The sequence below is a fragment of the Phascolarctos cinereus genome, unplaced genomic scaffold (genome assembly GCF_003287225.1).
Source record: "Phascolarctos cinereus isolate Bilbo 61053 unplaced genomic scaffold, phaCin_HiC Scaffold_7;HRSCAF=346, whole genome shotgun sequence".
Classification (NCBI taxonomy): domain Eukaryota; kingdom Metazoa; phylum Chordata; class Mammalia; order Diprotodontia; family Phascolarctidae; genus Phascolarctos; species Phascolarctos cinereus.
This window is the reverse complement of record NW_027556180.1, coordinates 174,671,903-174,693,109: the sequence shown is the minus strand read 5'-3', so window position 1 is coordinate 174,693,109 and position 21,207 is coordinate 174,671,903. Positions and strand designations below refer to the sequence as shown.

The 21,207-nt window shown below is 36.0% G+C and overlaps 1 protein-coding gene across 1 annotated transcript in view; it reads left to right on the top strand.

The window, feature by feature from the left end:
* Positions 1-21,207, top strand: part of SLC5A7 (solute carrier family 5 member 7) — a 45,795-nt gene that overhangs the window by 13,621 nt on the left and 10,967 nt on the right. The window contains exons 5-7 of the mRNA XM_020979510.2: positions 6,218-6,366; positions 15,295-15,438; positions 19,385-19,538. Coding sequence (XP_020835169.1) covers positions 6,218-6,366; positions 15,295-15,438; positions 19,385-19,538 — 447 coding nt within the window. The remainder of the gene's footprint in view (positions 1-6,217; positions 6,367-15,294; positions 15,439-19,384; positions 19,539-21,207) is intronic.

Here is a 21,207-nt window from a genome sequence, read left to right as displayed (position 1 = left end):
AAGCATAGGAGTTTGGGGATTCAGTTTTATAGGGTTTGGAGGGGATAGACTAACTCTTGCTGTCAGTTCATTAATATATCAACATCATCATTAGCATAATGCTTGAGATGGTGTTCTACTGGTTTTACTGTGTATGTCTGGAGCTTATCTGAGGCTTATAGACTACAGGACCAAGGGATCCTTACATTAAAACCTAGCTGGCTTCCCCTGTTTTAGCATATAGTCTCAGGATGTGATCTTAGTTACCTAGGAAGACAATTTTCAGTAGCTCCTATGTTCCTCTAATTTATGAGGGAGTTTGTAAGTATTGTTGTGCTCCCTTAATTTATAGGACAGTCTGTAAGTGACTTCTAGGTTCCTCTTTGCAATTTTACTTCCTACTATTGCTCTGTTATACGAGGTACTTATAAGCTTACATGCTATACTAATCGGAAGGGAGTGGTATTCAGGGGCATCAGAAAAAGATAGAATCTATAGTTAGAAGGAACCTGAGAAGTCATTATGTCCAATATATCCTACTTGCACTTCCCTAGGCAAAGAAATATAAGGGTAAAACGTGTGTGTGTGTGTGTGTGTGTGTGTGTGTGTGTGTGTGTGTGTGTGTGTTTGTAGAGGTGGTGTGACATAATGCTTTGAGTACTGGACTTGATATCACAAAGAACTAGATTCAAATCCTGCTTCTGACACTTGTGAGCTATGTGATCATGGATCAGTTAACCTCTTTAAGGGTTTGATGTTTCCATTTATAGAATGGGAATGAGAAAAAGAAAAAGATAACACGTAGGACCTACCTCACATGTTTGTTGGAAGGATCAAATGAGATGAGGTATATAAAGCACTCCTTGAATATGTACTTATGATTTTTGCCTTTGGTACGACCACGTTGGCCAATATTAAGCAGTAGGTTGGTTATGATTTTGTCCTCTTACAGGCAGAGAGGGAAAGAATGAGAGTCAGAGAAAGACAGAGAGAAAGAGACAGAGGGGGAGGAGGGGGAGAGAGACAGACAGAGAGAGAGAGACAGAACGAGAGAGAGAAAGTGAGAGAGAGAGAGAGAGAGAGAGAGAGAAGAGAGAGAGAGAGAGAGAGAGACTTTAAAAAAGGAAAGAAAGGAGCCTCATATCTCTAAGGTACCTTAAGAAACTGTAATGGCTGGTGCTGCTGCCTGCTTATGCCGGGTAATGATGCTCAGTAAACACTGCTGCTCCCACTTAGTAATGGAATTGTATGCAAAAGTGCAGCTCCTTTCTTGCCCTGCCTTCATTAGCTCAAAAGCAACAGGGAGCCTATTCACCATGATTTAATCATGAGACCCTTTAGGTTTCCAGAACAAACTGCCTGCTGAGTTGACAGGGAAGGAAGGAGTGGGCTGGAGAGCTTGGAGAAAATACACAATGTTCACTCTTGCTGACTGAAGATCAATTCATTTGGCAAGACCTTGGAAGGGAGAGGACAGGATTAATTAGCTAATGCTTTAAAAGTACATTTTAAAAATATGAAAAGCACCATATCTATAGTCTGGGGATATTGCAACATCTCAGCAATTTGATCTCTCAATAATTGAAGGAGAGAGGCACATGGCGTAGTAGATAGAGAGCCAAGATGCCCTGGATTCGTCCTGCCACTAACAATAGTGGATGACTGACCCTGGGCAAATCATTTAATCTATCTAGGTTCTAGGTGCCTACCTGAAAGAGTTTCCTCACCTGGGAGTCAAAGTACCGATGAAATTACAAGTCCAGCCCTAATTTATAACTGAAAGAGCCATCAAAGCATCAACTTGTTTGAGTGCTTTGACTTTATATAACATTATTGCTGTGGCTTAGTAGTTAGTATTAATAATTCACATTTCTGTAGCACTTTGCAAAATATTTTCCTCGGTGTAACCCAGTGAGATATATAGAGCACAGGGTATATGATATGTTCAGGGAGGACTAGCATGTCTGTCATGAGGGCTTGCTGAGCCCTTTTCAAGGCTACTCCTCTATCTTTGGTGTCCATCTGCCACTCAACTTTCACTTGTGGCTCCAAGAAGCTATAGCATGGGCAGCAGCCACACCCCAGGAAAACCGTCAGAGGGGCTAAAAGAGGTTGAGGCTAATTGACATGCCTCAAACCTATAGGTGAGTTAGAGGGATGTCTACCCCAATCTATCACCCAATGGAATAGGTGGATGAGCCTTTTTTTTTCCCAGTGGTCATGAAGATGACTGAAACAGGTGCTGTGGAATGCTTAAAGCTTGGTCAGACATTGAAGACACCAGGGTCATCTACTGCTTCCTGGGTCATTGCCAGTCATCTTGACTTTTGTCTTGTAACTACACTTTGATGACTCTGGAAGAGAGAGTGAAGCTGACAACTTTGTACAACTCTGCCTTGCTTAGATCCAATTCAGGCACTAGTCAAGACATCACCCTGAAATATCATTGGTCCTCTTCAAAAATTAAGGATGACTTACTAGCTGTGTGACCCTAGGCAAGTCACTTAACCCCAATTGCCAAAAAAAAAATTAAGGATGAACAACAACTCATTTTACAGAAAAGGAAATGGAGATTCAGAGAGATTGTCTTTTTTATAGTTGTGAAGCTTATAAATAGCAGAGCCAACACTTGAATTCACTGTTTCTGAATATACGGCCAGTTCTTTTTCCTCTTTGCTAAGCTACTGCTGCGACAGCTTAACTTTGTTTTTTAAAACATATTCATACAACGCCTATACAATTGTGACATGTCTAAGAATGATAAGATAATACAGTTGGTAATAAGAACTCAGAAATAGCTCAGTGAACCAAAATACCAGTGAAATAGTGAATCATTGTTATGTCACTGTCTCACAATTAACCATTTACTATTTACCACTACATGTATGAGAAGTACTGAACAGATAGAAGTTTTCATCTTGATGCTCACAGCAGAAGATCATAAACTGAAAAGCTCTCCATCAATGAAATTGACCTATTAAGGTTTTCTCTAATAATAATGACAGTAAATAACATTTACATAGCACTTCAAAGCTTGCAAAACACTTTATAAATTTTATTTCATTTTATCCTCACAACAACTTAGAAGGTGCTGTTATTATCCTCATTTTTATTAGTAGGAAGCCTAGCTAGCAGTTTAGGGCAGGGTCACAGAGATAATAAGTGTCTGAGACTAAGTTTGAACTCCAATCATCCTGACTTTAGACCTAGCATTCTATTTACTATACAACCTCACTGCTTCTAAAGAGGTACCTAGCTGCCTTCTGTAGCATCTCTGTATTTTTTTAGATATGTAGACAAAAGTATAACCATGGAGGTACTGCAATTCCAACTGAGACCTCATAATGGATTGACCTATTAAGACATTCAGGACAAGTTGTGGATAATAAAGTCATCTTACAATTAAGGTACAAAGTCAGGCTTTCTTGAAATATGGAGAAAACAAAATAGAATTAATTCTGAAAGGTTATGGTTAGATCTGAACTGGTTATTCTATAGAATCAACTTGGAAAAATAATTGAATAACTATAAGGGAGATAGAGAATAAAGCAACAAAAATATATAATGAAGAAAACAGCCAGAAAATACAATGAAAGCCTGAAGCATGTTATTAAACTGAAGTTATAAGAAAAATCGATCAATTAATTTCTTTTCCAATTGTTAAACTAAGGTTAATATTATTTTTCCTTGTTCTTTAGCCTTCTTTTGGATTTTCTGGCCTCCTTTCAGTTGAGTTCTCTTTAACCTGATGCTCTGATGAACCCATGATTTAACTAGTGTGAGATCTCCCTTCAGGGGCAATCATGTGGCAGTGGCAGCTAGGTGGCACAGTGGATAGAGTGCCAGGCCTGGAGTCAGGAAGGTCTGAGTTCAGATCTTACCTCAGACACTTATTAGCTGTGTGATGACCCTGGGCAGGCCACTTAACCTTGTTTGCCTCAGTTTCCTCATCTGTAAAATGAGCTAAAAAGGAAATAGCAAACCACTCCAATATCTTTGCCAAGAAAACCCCAAATGGGGTCATGAAGAGTCACATACCACTGAAATGACTGAACAACACCAGCAATGCCCTTCTCTGACAGAGACAGATCTCAGATCCCCCTCTTGTTGCACAATTTTTTTCTGTTTTACCATAATTCCCCAATGAAGATGTGCTTACATTTACCAGTCAGCCATTAAGACACAGTTCAGAACAAAGGTGTTTAATGGAACATCACAGCTAAAAAAAAAAACCGGTAATAGTATATCTCACACTCCCAAACTTGAGTCTTATTTTCCTTCAAATACATCAGCAGAAAGAATAAACATACATCGGGAGCACTCATGTGGAATCCCAAATAAGGAAAGCATGCAGCTGGAGCACATGCCTAGAAAGGCAATTCATACTTCTCACTCTGAAGGGTGTTGATGTATTCTGTGATACCCTCATATTGCCCTATCTGAACCGATAGTGGGAGCTGTTTCCAGCTGGGCCTATACCTGATTATGGCGCAATGTCTCTGGTCTTTCCCATGGAATATTATGTTTCAGAAATTATCTCTGTCTTCTCTTCTCCTCCTCCTCTTCCTTTTTCCCTTCTTTCTCCTTCTCCTTCTCTTTCTTTCTCCCTCACACTACCACTGGGCATGTGATCCTTTTGGTATCATTGTAACTTAGTGCTGCTCCCTGATTTATTGCCTTTTCATAGCAACTTATTCATCATTTCAGTTCTAGTCTAGAAGGTTGGTGTGACTAGGAAGACTCTCCCCAAAGACTCTCCCCAATAAATACAGGTTTCCATCTCTTCAGCCCTAACCAGAGGATACAAGCCACTATACACAGGTAATGAAAGGCGGGTAGAGTATGCCAGGCTGATTATCTTTCTTTTAAACCTCATGTCCGAAGTTGAAATTACATACTTTTGTCCCTAACAAATATGACTTAAGGTTAGAAAGTTCTAACGTCTTCTGACTTAATATGGAAATTAATTAATATTAATTAATTAAATATGGAATTTGAACTAGAACAAAAGGTAAGTGAAAAAAATAATGTCATTATATTCCACCCACATGGATGGCATTTGTACTTTCGTTATTTATACCTGACATTAGTAAAACCTCTACCATTGGTGTTATGTTTTAGTCAGCAAATAGCTTTACTGTCTCCATATGCACACACAAAATCAGAAAGGAAAATAAATTCTTAAAAATTCATATGTTTACAGGACCAAACAAGAGGTTTTTTAATCATCTATTCATTTCAATTATCTATCTTCTTGGTGTGAATACTTAGCTGTTAACTATATAATAAGAGGTAATTTTAAAAAGAGTAATTGCATACCACATAAAAGTGTAAAATATCTCATTTGCATGTTAATCTTAACAATATTACTGTTTAGTCATATCAAATGCAAATCCCTAGGAGACATAATTTCCAAAATATTTGCAACCGATAAAAGTCATAAAGGTAGAGAAAAATATAATTGATTTCTAAAACTACTCTAGATTCTTATTTTAAAGACTACTTAGAACAACAAGCAGTATTTTTTTTATCTGACTTCAAGGTATGTTGAACAGAATTACTAACTAGACAACCCAAATTAAAATAGTTACACATGCATTAAAATTATGTGAAAGGAAAATACAGTAACATTATTAATGGTTCCAAGAGTACTTCTATTTAAATGTCAGTAATAATAATAATGATAGCTAGCATTGATATAGCACTTTAATATTTACAAAAGTACTTTATGTACATTAATTATTTTATCTTTGCAACAACTCCAGGAAGCAGGCACTGTTATTATCCCCACCTTACAGACAAGGAGACTGAGGCAGACAGGCTAAGTGACATGTCCAGGGTTACATAGTTAGCAAGTTTCAATTCAGATATAAATATATAATTCCATCATTTGCAGAAAATAGTTTTCCTCCAATATGATGAATTAGAAAGAACATTGAATTTAAAGTCAGAAGCCCTAGGTTCTTATTCTGGCTCTACCTATTTACTATTTCTGTGACTTTGGAGAAGTTACTTCCCTTTTTTAATCCTCAATTTCTCATCTGTAATGTGAGGTTGGACCAGATGACTAGCTCTCTAAACTCCTCTTTCTACATTCTATGAAAATATCTCACGTATCAAACTACACAGAAAATAAAATCTAATTGTCCTTTAAGTTTAACTCATTTTTGACCATTCATGATCTTGAAAAGAAGTACAACTCATAACACTTCAATGATACTATTTTCTTTTTGTTTAGGTGCAACCATCAGTGTGATTATTGATATCAATATAAACATTTCAGTTATTGTTTCTGCCTTGATTGCAATTCTGTATACCCTGGTGGGTGGACTCTACTCAGTTGCATACACTGATGTCGTCCAACTCTTCTGCATATTCTTGGGATTGGTGAGTTTGGCCAACTATTTTTCCAGTTTTAAGACAGTGATACTGTATGACAAGTCAACTAAAAGTCAGTTGATAAGTATTTCCCATCATGTTGGCACATGGTTATTAACAGAGTAAACATTCCTACTTTCTTTAACCATGAAGCAGTCAACAAATTTCCAGTCATTATACAAAACAAAATTGAAACAAAGGTATGAACTTAATTTGATATCCAAGAATTTCTTAGGATTTTCAGAATTCTAATGCTTTTCAATGGTGTAACATCAAGTTGTAGAGATAATCTTTCCTCTCACATGGACTCTGATCCACACTTAGGTGTGAAACATTCTTTGATCTTAGGAGATAGTTACTATCATCAAAATTTGAGAGAAATAATCTCCTGCTAACTTGTTTGGTTTCCTTAAGCAAGTACCCTAAATCCATTGTGCATTATTTCAGGTGACATCTTAAAACCATTGTGAGAATGAATGCATGATTCATTACATGTGAGTTGCTTAGGAAAGAAAAACTATACCATGTGAACATATTCTTCTCTTTACCTTGTATCTCTATAACTATAAGATGCATTTATATACTTCTACATAAATATAAATATAAGACTAATCTCTCTGAGGAGTATAAATTAGATTCATTAGTGCTTTTGAATGCCATTTGTTATTATTGTTAACACAAGTGGAACAGGTCTATAAGCAGATTTGGTTTTTTTTGTCATTGAAACTCTCTGCTCAATACTTTCAAATTACTTTAGAGCATTAAAATTAAATGCTGTGATTATGGTTTTAATAACAATTCACAGGTAGGTGCCATGAGGGCACCAAGAATAAATAAACAAATAAGTAGACTCAGATACCACAGTAAGAGGCCAGACTCTATATTCAGCAATTTCCCCTAGTACATGTCAATATTTTGGATATATGATCCCAATAACGGGGATTATCCCATCAGGTGTAAAATTCACAACCCATCAATTCACATTTACTTCTGCGTGATTGTTGCCCACATCTTCCCAAGTGTAGTCCTCTGTGAATATTATTTAGAGTCCTTTCTTGTCATAAAACCATAGAACTCAAGCTAGAAGGGACCTCAGAGGCCAACCCTTTCCTTTCACAGATGAGGAAATTGAGTTCCAAGGGGATTAAGTGAGTTTCTCAAGATCACATAGAAAGTATCAAAGACAGAATTTGAACCTGGGTCCTCTTTCTACTGTTCCACATTTTTTCCTTTCTTCTCATAGTGCTCTAGTGCTCAAACTAGGTATTTAGAAGGGAAAAGGAAAGGAACAGAAATTTAAATTAATCTGACTCAAGATATTTTAGGCTTGATGGAGTAAGGTTGAAATTAATGGCTAAAATCAATCTTGGAGCTTAGGTATGGACTTATTCATTTATTGTTATCCTTTTATTATTACATATAGGAATTACTAAGGTCTATGGTGTACTCTCTTCTATCACTATAGATTTTATTTGTATTATTGAGATTTTTGTTCAACAGGGATTTATATTGGCCTTGAGATGCTTTAAATTGTTTCAGTTCTCTTTTATTTATATTTTTAATGGCAACAACAAATAAACTCTCTTGAAAAATCAAGGCTTTCACCCAGTACTAGAAGGCACTCTCAAACCACAAAGAAGAAAATAGAGAGTTAAAAGTTAATATATCAGGGCAGCTAGGTGGCACAGTGGATAGAGGTCTGCCCTTGGAGTCAGGAGGACCTGAGTTCAAATCTGGCCTCAGATACATAACACTGACTAGCTTTGTGACCTTGGGCAAGTCACTTAATCCCATAGCCTAGCCAAAAAAAAAATTAATATATCTTCCCAGAGGATGTCTGAAATGGGCTTAGTTTGGTAATGCTATGTCTGCCTTGGTACAGATAATGGATGACTGGTAATGTTTGTAAGAACAAAGGAGCTTAGAACACATAGCTATGTGATATCATAAAAATGGTAGGACAAAGAAATCTGAATTCAAATACTAGAAAACATAATTCAAGTGACACAGGGTACTGCAATCAAACTGTATATATGAAAGTAAAATGCTAGAAAATGCTAATTAGCTAATTGGCAAACAACTGACTCCCTCAGTGAAGTTACTATACAATTATAGCAAGGCATTTATCTTCCCATATTCAATAGTCTCCTACTTTAGAGATTGCTCAATTATCAGATTTATATTTCCTTCTTCTTAGGCTATAGCCATACTACATAAGGAGGAGTGGGGAAACAGGAAAGGTGGAAAGCTAGGAGATTATGAATAGAAAAAATAATGTTAGTTGAAGACCTCAGAGACATAGTGATATTAAAGTCCTATAGCGTGGCCATGTTTGTGGATAACTGATTCAGAATAGATATTGACATTGTTGGAATTGAAGAAATGTGAAAACGTTATTAGAAAAGCCTTTGACATGGATATTGAAGTCATGGAAGATGACTACCAAAGAGGGAAGACTCAACCAAGTGATGAAGTTATTGAGGAAGGAAGAAGGGTCAATAGATGGCTGTGACAAAGATTGAGAGAGAATTCAATCATAAAACAGCACCATAACAAAAATATCTCAGAGTTGTAAAGTACCATTTCATCCAACTTATATCTGAAGAGGAATTTCCTGAAAGCTTTGTTAATAAATTAAGTTAATCCATCCTATGCCAGAAGACCTCAAGTGATAGAGAAATAAGTTTTTAATAATCATTTGTTAAGCCCTTTTTAAGGAGCTAGAGATACAAACACAAAAGTAAAATAGGTCCACCCCCTCAGGGTGCTTACATTCTAACAGGAGAGAGATATATAGATGTACACAAAATGAATACAAGGGAATTTTAGGAGGGAGGGCACAAGTATCTAAAGAGATCAGGAAAGGCTTCAGGTAGCTTGTAGTGTTTCAGCTGAGCCTTCAAATAAACTAAGGATATTCAAAGATAGAGGTGGACAGAGTCAGTGCAAAGGCATGGAGATGGGAAATGAATATATGTGTGTATGTATGTGTGTATTTATATACACATATATGTGCAGAATAGAAAGTAGCCCATATGACTAAACCACAGAGTGTATAGAAGAGAGTAATAAGAAGACTTGAAAGTTAGGAAAAGGCTAGTTTGTAACACATTTTAAATGCCAAATAAAGGAATTTGTTTTTGTTCTTAGAAGTAATAGGGAGCTTCTAGAGTTTACTGAGCAGCTGGTTGATAGTTAGACTTGCACTTGAGGAGAATGACTTTGGTGGCTGTGTAAAGGATGTAATGGAATAAGGAGAGACTCAGGAGGGAGAGAACAAATAGAAAGGTATTGTAATAGTCCAGGTAAGAGGTGTTGAGAGCCTGAATTAAGATGAAGCTGTATAAATGAAAAGAAGGGGACATATGTGAAAGAAGATAATGGGGATAGGAGATTTAGCAAATGATTGAACATTTGGAGTAAGAATGAGGAGACAAGGATGACAATGAGATTACTAACCAAGGTGCTGGGGAGCACTTGGTACCCTTGATGGTAAATAGTAAGGGAAATTCAGAAGAGGTTTAAGTTTTGGAGAAAAGGTAACAAATTTTGTTTTAGATGTATTGAGTCTGAAATGCCTACAGAACATGTGGTTTATATATCAAAAAGACATTTGAGGATGTGGGATTGGAGGGCAGGATTAGGACTGAGGTTAGATACAGAGATATGGAAGTTATCTACAGATGGAGCCCCATAGAAGTTAATAAGGTTACCAAGAGAGAGAGCATAAAGAGAAAAAAAAATGAGTCATATGACAGAGATTTAGGAGATACTACAGTTATTGCATATTACATAGTTGATGAGCCAACAAAGGCTGTTAAGGAGTAATCAGACGGCCAAGAAGGGGACCAGAAGAATGTGTCACAAAAACTTTAAGAGGAGAAAAGATAGTCATCAATGTCAAACATTGACAGAGAAGTCAAAAAAGTTGAGGATGAAGTCATGGAAATGAAGTGTTCCTTAGTAATTTGGGAGAGAGCAGTTTCAGGTAAGGGATAAGGTCAGAAACCAGATTGCATTTAGGGTTAAGAAGAAAAGTGACAAAGTAGAGACAATGAATGTAGACAACTGTTTCAAGGAATTTGGCTTAGAAAGTTAAGAAAAAGATAAGATTTTAATTAATGGGAGTAGTAGGATCTAATGAGAGTTTGTTTATGGATTAGAATAGCCTAAGAAGAAACATCTACCTCCTCAAATAGTCCATCCAAAATTTGAACAGCTCTAATTTTTAGGAAGCTTTTCCTTTTTTGTACTAAAATCTGCCTCTTTGCAACTTCTAGTTCTTCATTCTGAAACTATGCAGAAGTCTAATGCATCTCCTAAGCATTTGAAATACTTGAAGACAACTACCATGACCCCCCATCTCTTCTTCATGTCATGTATCTCTTGTTACTCTAATCAATCCTTTGGTTGAGACCCTTATGGAAAGACCTGCAATATGCTCACTAAGCTGCTCACCCTGTTCTCCTGCCCAGTCTTCAGTTTGTCAATGTCCTTCCTAAAATATGGTGCTCATTAATGAACATAGTATTCCAGATGGTACCTGACCATAGTATAGTGAGATTATCATCTCCACCTACCAAGAGATTATATATCTATTGATATTGTCTAATATTAACATTTTTGGCTATCATTCCATATTTTTGACTCATAATTGATATGTAGTCTACTGAACTCTGATCTTTTTATTTCCATACAAACTCTTGTCTAGTTTTGACTTCCTCATCTGGTAGTCATACAGTTGATCAAGTTTTTTTCTCCTCTTTACATTTGGATTTTGAACATTAATTCACTATTAAAGGATTTGTGAATTGGTCCAGCTTGCTGGAAGATAATTTGGAACCATGTCCAAAACCTATCTAAATTGTGCATACTTTGGCCTAGTAAACTGTGACTGATTCTATACTTTAAAGAGCTCAAAGAGAAAGAGAAAAGGTCTTTATGTACAAAACCATTTGTTCAGATCTTTTTGTGATGGAAAAGACCTAGAAACTAAGAAGGTGCTCATCAATTGGGAAATGAATGAATAAATTATGATATACATATATAATGAAATATTATTGTGCCATAAAAATGATGAAACAGACAATTTCAGAAAAACTCTGGAAGGCACATATGAAATGATGTACAGTGAAGTAATAAGAACCAGAGTGATTTGCACAATAACAAGAATATAAAGTAAAGCCACTTTGAAAGACTTAAAAACTCTCATCAATATAACAATCAATAATGATTCCAGAATACCAGTGATAAAGCTTGTGACCCATTCCCTGACAGAGCCTCAAGATATAAAATGAGACATAAGTTTTGGGACATGAACAAAGTGGAAATTTGTTTTCAGTTATGATGCATATTTATTATGAAGTTTGGATTTTTTCTTTCAATTTTAAATGGGAAATAGGAGGGAGAGAGAGTGCAGGAATACTTCCCTCCCCCCAAAAAAATGAGAAGAGAACAGTAAGAAGATGAAAAGGAAGTAGAGAGAAGCAGGGCAGCATTGAATGTTGCATATTGAATTCAATATCTACTTTGAAAGAAAAATAAATTCTGCTTAACAGTGATTCATAGTTTCATGTATAATCCTCTCCTTATGTTCTACAATTTATATGAAAGTGATCATTTTATTTGGTATTTGTAATTGAAGAAATTAAAGAAAGGAAAAGAGAAGCATTTGGTCCTCTCCACTTGTTTGTTGAGATCTTTTTGGAACAAAATTGGTATCTAATGTGCTAGCTGTTACTCCCAGGTCTACGTCCTCTTCTTCCAAATCAAAGATAAAAATATTTAGTATCACATGGCCAAAGACTACATTAGAAACTTTTTTCAAGGTTAATATTACTTAATTAATAGCTGTTCTTTCAATGTAGTGAGATTCAACCTGTTTCATATCCACCTGTATGTACATATTGACCACATATCTACACATCCGTGTATTCTCTCTTTACAATATTCTTGTGATCGATTGATGTAGAATAGAACCCTTGTCAAAAATAAAGAAAATGGAGTTAGCCTGGCATGTCCAGTTCTTGATGAGTTCTTGATGATACTAGCTCTTAGTGAATACTATATCTCTCTAAATGTTTATCAATAATTATATTCTGGATTTTTTCTAGGAATAAATTGCCTTGTCTATAGTTTGAAGACTCCACTTTCTTCCTTTGGGTGAAACCCAAGACATTTTCCATTCTCTGGATTTAAAATAATTTTTCTATTCCCAGAATTATTCATTAATCCTTAATATTGATTATTCCATTAGCCAGGGATGTATTTTTTAAGGATTGATTACTCAAGATCATAACGGTAAAGGTTTAGACTAGGAGGAACCTCAGGGATAAATTCATTGAAAATAGCTACATCCCAAGGTTACTTCACTTTCCTGAACCTCAGTTTCTTTAACTAAAAAATGACAGTATTGGACAGGATGGCCTTTGATCTCCCTTCTAGCAATAAAACTATGATAACATGATCCTATGTTCCTTACTATCTGCTTACAAGATGAACATTAGTCATTTTTGTAATCTCCCTTCCATCCCAATTATCTGTCAATATTTTGGGCAGATAAGGTAGGAACACAATAATAGTTCGGCCTTTTCTTCACCATGCTCACTAATTTCCCATCTACCTCCACGGGTATCAAAAGTGGAGAGGTTGTTAGTCATGGCAACAGAACAATGGTCAAGAAGCAATACTGAGAGGCAAGGAGTCTGCTCACATCTTCACCTTACCCAAGTGCTGGAAGAGATGGGGGATAGGTAAAGGATTAACTAACACTGAATAAGGTAACTGAGAACAAGATCTCACTCAGAGGTGGTAAGGTTTCATTTAGAACCAAGAGTTGAATTTGCTTTTAAATTTTTTACTGTCTTGACTCTTGCATTGTTTTGAACTATCAAAATCTGCTTTTCTCTCTCTTTTTACCCCATCCCTCCTCAAAAGCCTGTTTTCCTTCTAACAACTGCCTCTCTTAATCTACCTTCCCTTTTATTTCCCCCTTTCTCTTATCCCCTTTCCCTTCTACTTCCTTACTGGGTAGGATAGTTCTATACCCAACTGAGTCTTTATGTGTGTATGTACATATTTTCCTCTTTCTTTAAACCAGTTCCAATGAGAGTGAGATTTAAGTGTTGCCCACCATTCCCCTTATGATTTCTCTTTCATATTTCTCTTTTTATGTTTCTTTTGAATCTTGTGTTTGAGTGTAAAATGTTCTATTCATCCCTGGTCTTTTCATCAAGAATATCCATTTTTCTCCCTGAAGAATTATAACTGAGATTTCCTAGGTAAATTTTTCTTAATTGTAATCCTAACTCCTTTGCCTTCCAGAATATCATATTCTAAGCCCTCCGTTCATTTTAACATGGAAGCTCCTAAATAGTGTGTGATCCTGAGCTCCATAGTATCTGAATGGTTTCTTAATGGCAGTTTGTGATATTTTCTCCTTGACCTGGAAGTTCTGAATTTGGCTATAATCTTACTGGGAGTTTCCATTTAGAGGATCTCTTTCAGGAGGTAACCAGTGGATTCTTATCATTTCTTTTTTACCTCCTAGTTATAGCATATCAGGGTAGTTTTCCTTGATAATTTCTTGACCTATGATGTCTAGGCTTTTTTTTTTTATCTTTATTGTGGCTTTCAAGGTAGTTTTAAAAGGCAATTCTTAAATTTTCTCACCTAAATCTAATTTCCAGATCAGTTCTTTTTCCAAGGAGATATTTCACATTTTCTTCTATTTTTTCATTCTTTTGGCTTTGTTATATTGTTTCTTGATATCTCACGGAGTCATTGGCTTCCACTTCCCTAATTCTAATTTTTAGGGAATTATTTTTTCAATGAGCTTTTATACTTTTTTTTTCATTTGGCCAATTCTGAATTTTAAGGAGTTCTTTTCTTCAGTAATTTTTTTTTGCCTCTTTTACCATTTGGCCAGTTCTGTTTTTTAAGGTGTTGTTTTCTTTGTTCTTTTATCTCTCTTATACCAATTTGTTATGAAAAGACATCTCATTTCATAATTTTCATGCATCACTTTCATTTCTTTTCCCATTTTTTTCCTCTAACACTCATTTCTTTCTTTAACTCTTCCAGGAATTCTTGTTGGCTTTGTGTCCAATCTGCACTTTTTCCTTTGATGCTTTACTTGTAGCTATGTTCACATTGTTGTCTTGTTCTAAATTGTGTCTTAATCTTCCCTGCCACCATAGTAGATTTTTATGATAAGGTTCTTTTTTTGTTGTTCACTCATTTTTCCAGGCTATCTCTTGACTTTTAAAAGTTGGGCTCTGGTGGAGGGGGAGAGGTAACACTATCTTAAGCTTCAGGTTTTATTGTGCTGATTTTTTCAGAACTCATTTTAGGGGTCTGTAAGTTTTCAGTACTTTTAAGGTGGTTTGATATGGGGAGAGGTGTGGTCACTACTTTCCAGATCTCTGCTCTGATCTTTACTCAGGAAGGACCCTGCTTCCACATGGCAAGAAGTACTAGTTCTCCTCTACACCCTGGAACTACAATGCACAAGTGTGTGTGTGGGCAATACAACAAGGTCCTGCACCCAGTGCCAGCTCAGGGTCCTCTATAACCTCTTTCTGACCAATTGTTTAACCCCCTTATCATTTCTGGAAGGACAGCTCCTGAAGCTACTGCTGCTGCTGTTTCAGTCACCAAAGCCTGCCACTGGTGCTGGGTGCTGCTTGTCCCACTCCAGTGTAATCGACTTCTTTTCTGACCACCTAAGTTATTTTGGGGGCTGGAAAAAAAAGTTACCTCACCTTTTTTTGGCTTTGTCACTCCAGAATTCAGCTGGATGCATTATTTTAAAGTTGTTTGGAGGGGAATGTTGGAAGAATTCAGCTGAGTTGCTGCTTCTATTCCACCACCTTGGCTGTGACTTGAACTATTAAAATCTGAATGTAATGTCATAATGTTAATTTTTTTTTCTTACAGTGGATCAGCGTGCCTTTTGCGATGTCACATAATGCCGTTGCAGACATTGGGTTCACTGCTGTGCATGAACTTTTCCAGGACCCTTGGTTGGGATCTCTTAAATCAAATGAAATCTACACTTGGATTGATAATTTTCTTTTACTGGTAAGTGATGTCTTACAAATAAAATATCTGTTTTTTCATGGAGTAAATCTTCATATTTTGACACAGTCAATAACTGACTAAAAGTCTTTAACTAAAGTAGGTGTCAGGTGGGCCAGGAAAGCCCACATTCTGTCACATTCTGTAAGATGAGCCAAGTAAACCCAGGGAGTCCTTTCATTTTCAATGAAGCATCAAATGTATGTGGCAGCATGGTGACAATAATGAAAAACAAATCTTGGCTTGTTGATGGAGTTTACTGATGCTAAAGTTAGAAAACAAGGTCACAGACAAGGGTAATAACTTTGGCTCTCAAACTGGTCTGTTCTTACACATAGGTGAAATATGCAGCTGTTTACACATTATAATTTAAAAGGCACCATAAGGCACCCTGCCAATTATTTTTCCCACCACCCTATTACAGTACCACAAAATCTCACAAAGCCTTTTTGAGTTAAAACACAAGAAGACAACAGTAATATATAAATTTTTGATTAAGACTTTAACAACTTATAAAAATTACTTACCAGAGGAGGGAGTGAGCCAATTAGCAATGTCTTCAAGGGATGGAACTTAAAACAAGTAATATTTGAGGGAGTGGGTGGTCTGGTAGAAGGAGAAATTGTCAAGAATGCTTTTAAGAAATGGTTCCCACAATAAGAAACCCTGGAAACAGAGTAAGGAACCTAGGTATTTTGGGGATAAAAGGAGAGAGAAGAATTAAGGAAAAAGAAAACCAACCTGCCAACTTAGGGTTCTGCCCATGTGAGAAGCAAAGGGGCATATTTTCAAAAGCATAAAAAGTATGACTTCACTAAATATTATTTCTTTGTTTGTAAAAGAAACTTTATCTTAGGAAACAAAGTAAAAATAATTAATTTTGCCAGCAATATGACCACCTTAAAAGTATTCCTTTCAGTAAGAACCCTTTATTTTTAATGCTTAGTATGATTAGATTTAGTATTACCACATTGACCTAAAAATTATTTTGAGTTCTAGTGGCTACTATAATTTTAATGAAGTTTATGTTGACATCCTGTCCAAAATTCTAAAAGGAAACTATATCAGAGATGTCTGAAATAGAATCATGGTTCTGAGAGGTTTAGGAGAATAAAATATTAGTTTATTATTTTTCCTTACAAAAAAGCATTTGATTCCAATGAGCATTCCATACTTTTAAAAGTTTTCCTTTAACAAAGTGCCTGGTATACATATATTAGGATTATACAAATTCCTTGATGGACAAAAATATAAAGATAACTTTTGAACAATGTCAAAGTTTATAAAAATGATGTTGCTTATTAGTGGAGGAGGCATTTTGGGCATAGGAAACTGTCTAAGCAAAGGTAAGGAGGTGTGACAGTAAAATATGTTTTAAAAGGTTAAAGAATTTTACAGTTTGGCTTGAGCATAAAAGGATATGGATGGGAATAATGTGAGATGAATAGAAAGGTAGAGTGGCACTAGGTCTTACTTAAAAAGCAATAAGGAGCTACTGAAGATTTTTTAGCAGAAGAGCAACATGACTACATCAATACATTTTTTAAAATACTCTGACATGAGGGGGAAGAAATTTTTAAGAGAGGATAGGGAGTAGTAAAGGATTCTTGTTCATGTTAAAGTTAGACTGGATGTACTCTAAGATTACTTCTAACTTTTGTATTCCATAATTCTGTAAAAGTTGATAGAAAGGACCCAAGGCAGAGGAAAAGATCGAAGATGCAGGAGAGTGGGGTGATGACTGTTGAACTAAAGTGTCATAGAAAGCAGGAGGAAACCTGAGAGAGAGGTATATCAAGGATGAAGTAGGAAAGTCTCTTTTGTGAAAAAAGGGAAGGACATTGAGCTACTGAGGAGTCTGGATGAGGTGGAGACTAAGGAAAGTCACATGTCATATTCAGTTTCTTTAAGGAATTGGACCTATTTAGCCTGGAGAAAAGAAGATGTAGTGGGGAGTGGACATAATAGCTGTTTTTAAATACTTGAAGGGCTGTCATGTAAAATGAAGGTTAAATTTAGGATCAATGGATGGAAATTTCCAAAAAGCAGGTTTAAGCTAGAAGTTGGGGTGGTGGGTGGAGAGGGAGAAACACTGCCTAACAATGGAAGCCATTCAAAAGTGAAGTACCTAACTTACGAGGTGGTGGGTCTTGAAGGTCTTCAAGTAGGGGCCAGCTAATCATTTGTCAGCTATGCTAGAGTAGGGTTTTCTTTTGTGTATAGAATAGGCAGCTGAGCTCCCTAGCAACTTTAAAATTCTTGTGATTTAATTCTCAGTAAAGTAGAGGACAAGACCAACTGATGTAAGTATGGAGCTTGTTGATAGATTTGGTTGGAAGAGTAAAAAATAAAAGATTTGGAACAGCCTCTCTGCAGATAGTGAAATGCGCTACCAATAAGGGTAGGCCTGAAAGATTTACACACATCTGCAAGAACCCAGCTGAAGTTAGATACCATGGATTCATACTGAACACAAGCAGAAAAAAAATTTACATTTTTTTCTGGTGATATCTAGCAGACAATAAGTATGAAAGGAGAAATCAGATGGCAGAGTTACTAAGGAATAAGAATTCATAGGTGAAGGACTACATCATCAGGGAATCTAGAAATTCTACAGTATCTAGTGAAGCAGAGAAGTGGCAAACCATAGGGCCAAGGCTGGGTATGAAGAAAAGCAAAGTCAGATGGAGGGAGATGGACTTGGAGAAATAGAATGACTCAAGGGACAAAAAAGACACAATAAAAATGAAAAACTGGCTATAGTACCTATGAGAGAAATAGAAGAAAAGGAGGTTGTGACTGACTGAAGAGTGTAATTTTAGAGCTCTGGATCTTGGAGGTAATGCAAATCTGAGAAATGATATGGTATAATTTGTGTGAAATGTAGTTGATGTGTGGTGGAAAAAGAGGTAGCTGGAGTTAAGGAAGTTGAAAAACTGGTAATTCAGTTTGCTAACACACACTCACAACTATATATATATATATATATATATATGACAACTATGGAGAGAGACAGAGAAAGAGAAAGAGAGAAAGGAAAAGTAATATTGTCTGAATAAAAGGAATAGAACTACTTTTAAATATAATGTCTTCAAAAAAGCCAGTGTAGTATCATAGGTAGAGGGCCAATTTTAGAGTAAGGAAGAACTCAGTTCAAGCACTGCCTCAGACTTGCACCAGCTTTGTAACCATGGTTATATCATTTAATCTTTCAGTGTCACAGATACTCACCACAACTATAAGTTACAAAAGAATTGCCATTCTCATTGGTGGAGAGTGTTTCCACACCAGGAATTCCCCATGTTGATGAAACCACAAATTTCAGAACATACATGCCATCATCAAGCTATATTTGATTGATATACATATATTTCCTCTGGAATAAACCTATTCTGCACTAGAGTATTTTGCCAGCTAGCCAGCAGTACATTTTCCCAGCAGCAACACTGGGAACTGATACATTTTGCTACTCAAGTTCTTTATCAGTTATCCAAAATTTGTATTATTACCAAACTTCTTGATGATAGATATTGTACAATGTCCAAGGTTACAGCTTCTCTTCCATTAATCATATTTTCAATTAGTGCCTTCCATTTAGGGAGGCATTCTTGGCCCCTTGCTAAGATAGAGATGTACTCTAGTCTAATCAACAGTGAGCTTATAAATCATATATTGGGTGGTTTATGATCTAGAGAGATTTCCACAAAATTCAATTATATTTATGTATGTGAGTGGTTGTAATCCTGATTTTAACAAAAATCAAAATCTGTACCCTATTTCTGGCAACTCACCATACATGAGATAAGAATTTCCTGTTCACTAACTATGGTACAATAGTCATACTTTGGAAGTAGAGCCATAATTGGATTATCAGGAAGCATATCATAGATGTCATTTCTGGCAATGTTTTCAGACTCAGACATAAGAGAAGTATTTGATTTATTTGCAGATGATGGGAGGAATCCCATGGCAAGCTTATTTTCAAAGAGTTCTGTCATCATCTTCAGCAACCTATGCTCAAGTTCTATCCTTTCTGGCAGCTTTTGGGTGCCTACTGATGGCCCTCCCAGCAATACTTATTGGAGCAATTGGAGCATCAACAGGTGAAGTCTTATCTTGTTACTGCCAACACCATGGTCACTAATACATATAGATTTGAAACTCCATGTTAGTTGGTTGATTTGGGTGTTGGTTTCCAACCTTTGAATTTACTTGGTATAAAATAAGCCATACAACAAATTACAGTAATTTCCAAATATGACCTGAGAATAGAAGGCAATACTTCACACAACTCTGGTGAATGAAAGAATTCTTAACCAAACAGGTGATACAGGAACTCACAAAGGATAAAATAGAAAATTTTAGACACTCAAAATGAAAATATCATTCATGCAGAGTAAATCAATCAAGATAAAACAAGATGAAAATAACTATTGGGAAAATATTTGCATCAAATACTACTGATGAAAATTGATAGCTAAGATACACACACATACACACACGCACACAAATATGCAATCCTGAATCGTTCTGACAGGTGAAAGGATATAACAGTTTTCAAAGGAAAACTTGTAAACTATGAATGGCCATATAAAATCATATTCCAAATTACTAGTAGTTACAAAATTTAAAATTGAAACAACTCTGTGTTTTTACCACAAACACTAGAAATTGCCAAATTTGACAAAAAGAAAAAGACAACAGATAGCACTGAAAAGAGTATGGAAAAAGAGATGCATTATTATTGGAGTCTTCAACTGGTCTAACCATTTAAGATAACCATTTGGGATTTTCCAGGAAAATGACTGAACTGTTCATACACTTTCATCCAGGGATTCAACTAGTACTACTTTTTCCCAAAGAGGGCAAAGTCATAAATAAAGATATATAATGTTTCAAAATGTTCATAGCACCACTTTTTTGTGGACTAGAAACAAAAAGGATGTTGATCAATTGAAGAATGGCTAAAAAAGAAATGGCAAATATAAGGAATTCAGGAAAAAGGAAGATTTTATGAACTTATGCAAAATGAAATATTCAGAAGCAAATGTACCACATGCAAAATGATACAATGTAGGGACAACAATCACTAAAGGAAAAACTAACTCTAAACAATTGTAAAACCAATAATGATCCCAGAGAGTAGATTATGTCATCTATCACTTTCCTTTCTGTAGAGAAATTGGGAATACCAAGAATGCTTTATCTCTTATCAGAGGCCAGTATATCAAGAGTGTTTCCTTACCTGTTGCTTTTTTTTTCTTTTGTTGTTACAAGGAAGAGTTTAATATCTGTTGGGGGGGGGGAGAAGAGGGAGGTATATTGTCATATCCAGAAGTGGCTATTATGTAAAAATAAAAGGCGTTAAAAAAAACTTTTTTAATGGGCCTTGAAAGATGTTGGTTTTATAGCTTCTATAAAGTAGCGCAAGTCACTTTTCAAGGAATCTGGGTTACATCTGATAACCTTCCATAATAACTGTCAGAGAAGAATATGCTACAGGCAAATGCACACATCCTTAGGACCTTGGGAGCTAAATTTTTTCCCTTATACCAGTTTGACTCAAGAATGCTTTAGAATCTTCCACTTTCGGGAGTCAACATGGGAGGAGTAAAAAAGCAGTTACTCTCACACTCCCCTATCAACCTATCAACCAGAAAATATCACCCCAGAAAAAAAAAAAACCTTGGAACAGCTGAACTAAAAGAAAGACGGGGAACAGCAGTGCAGCAGCCTAACAAATGGGTCTCCCAGTGCCTCAGCAAAAATAAA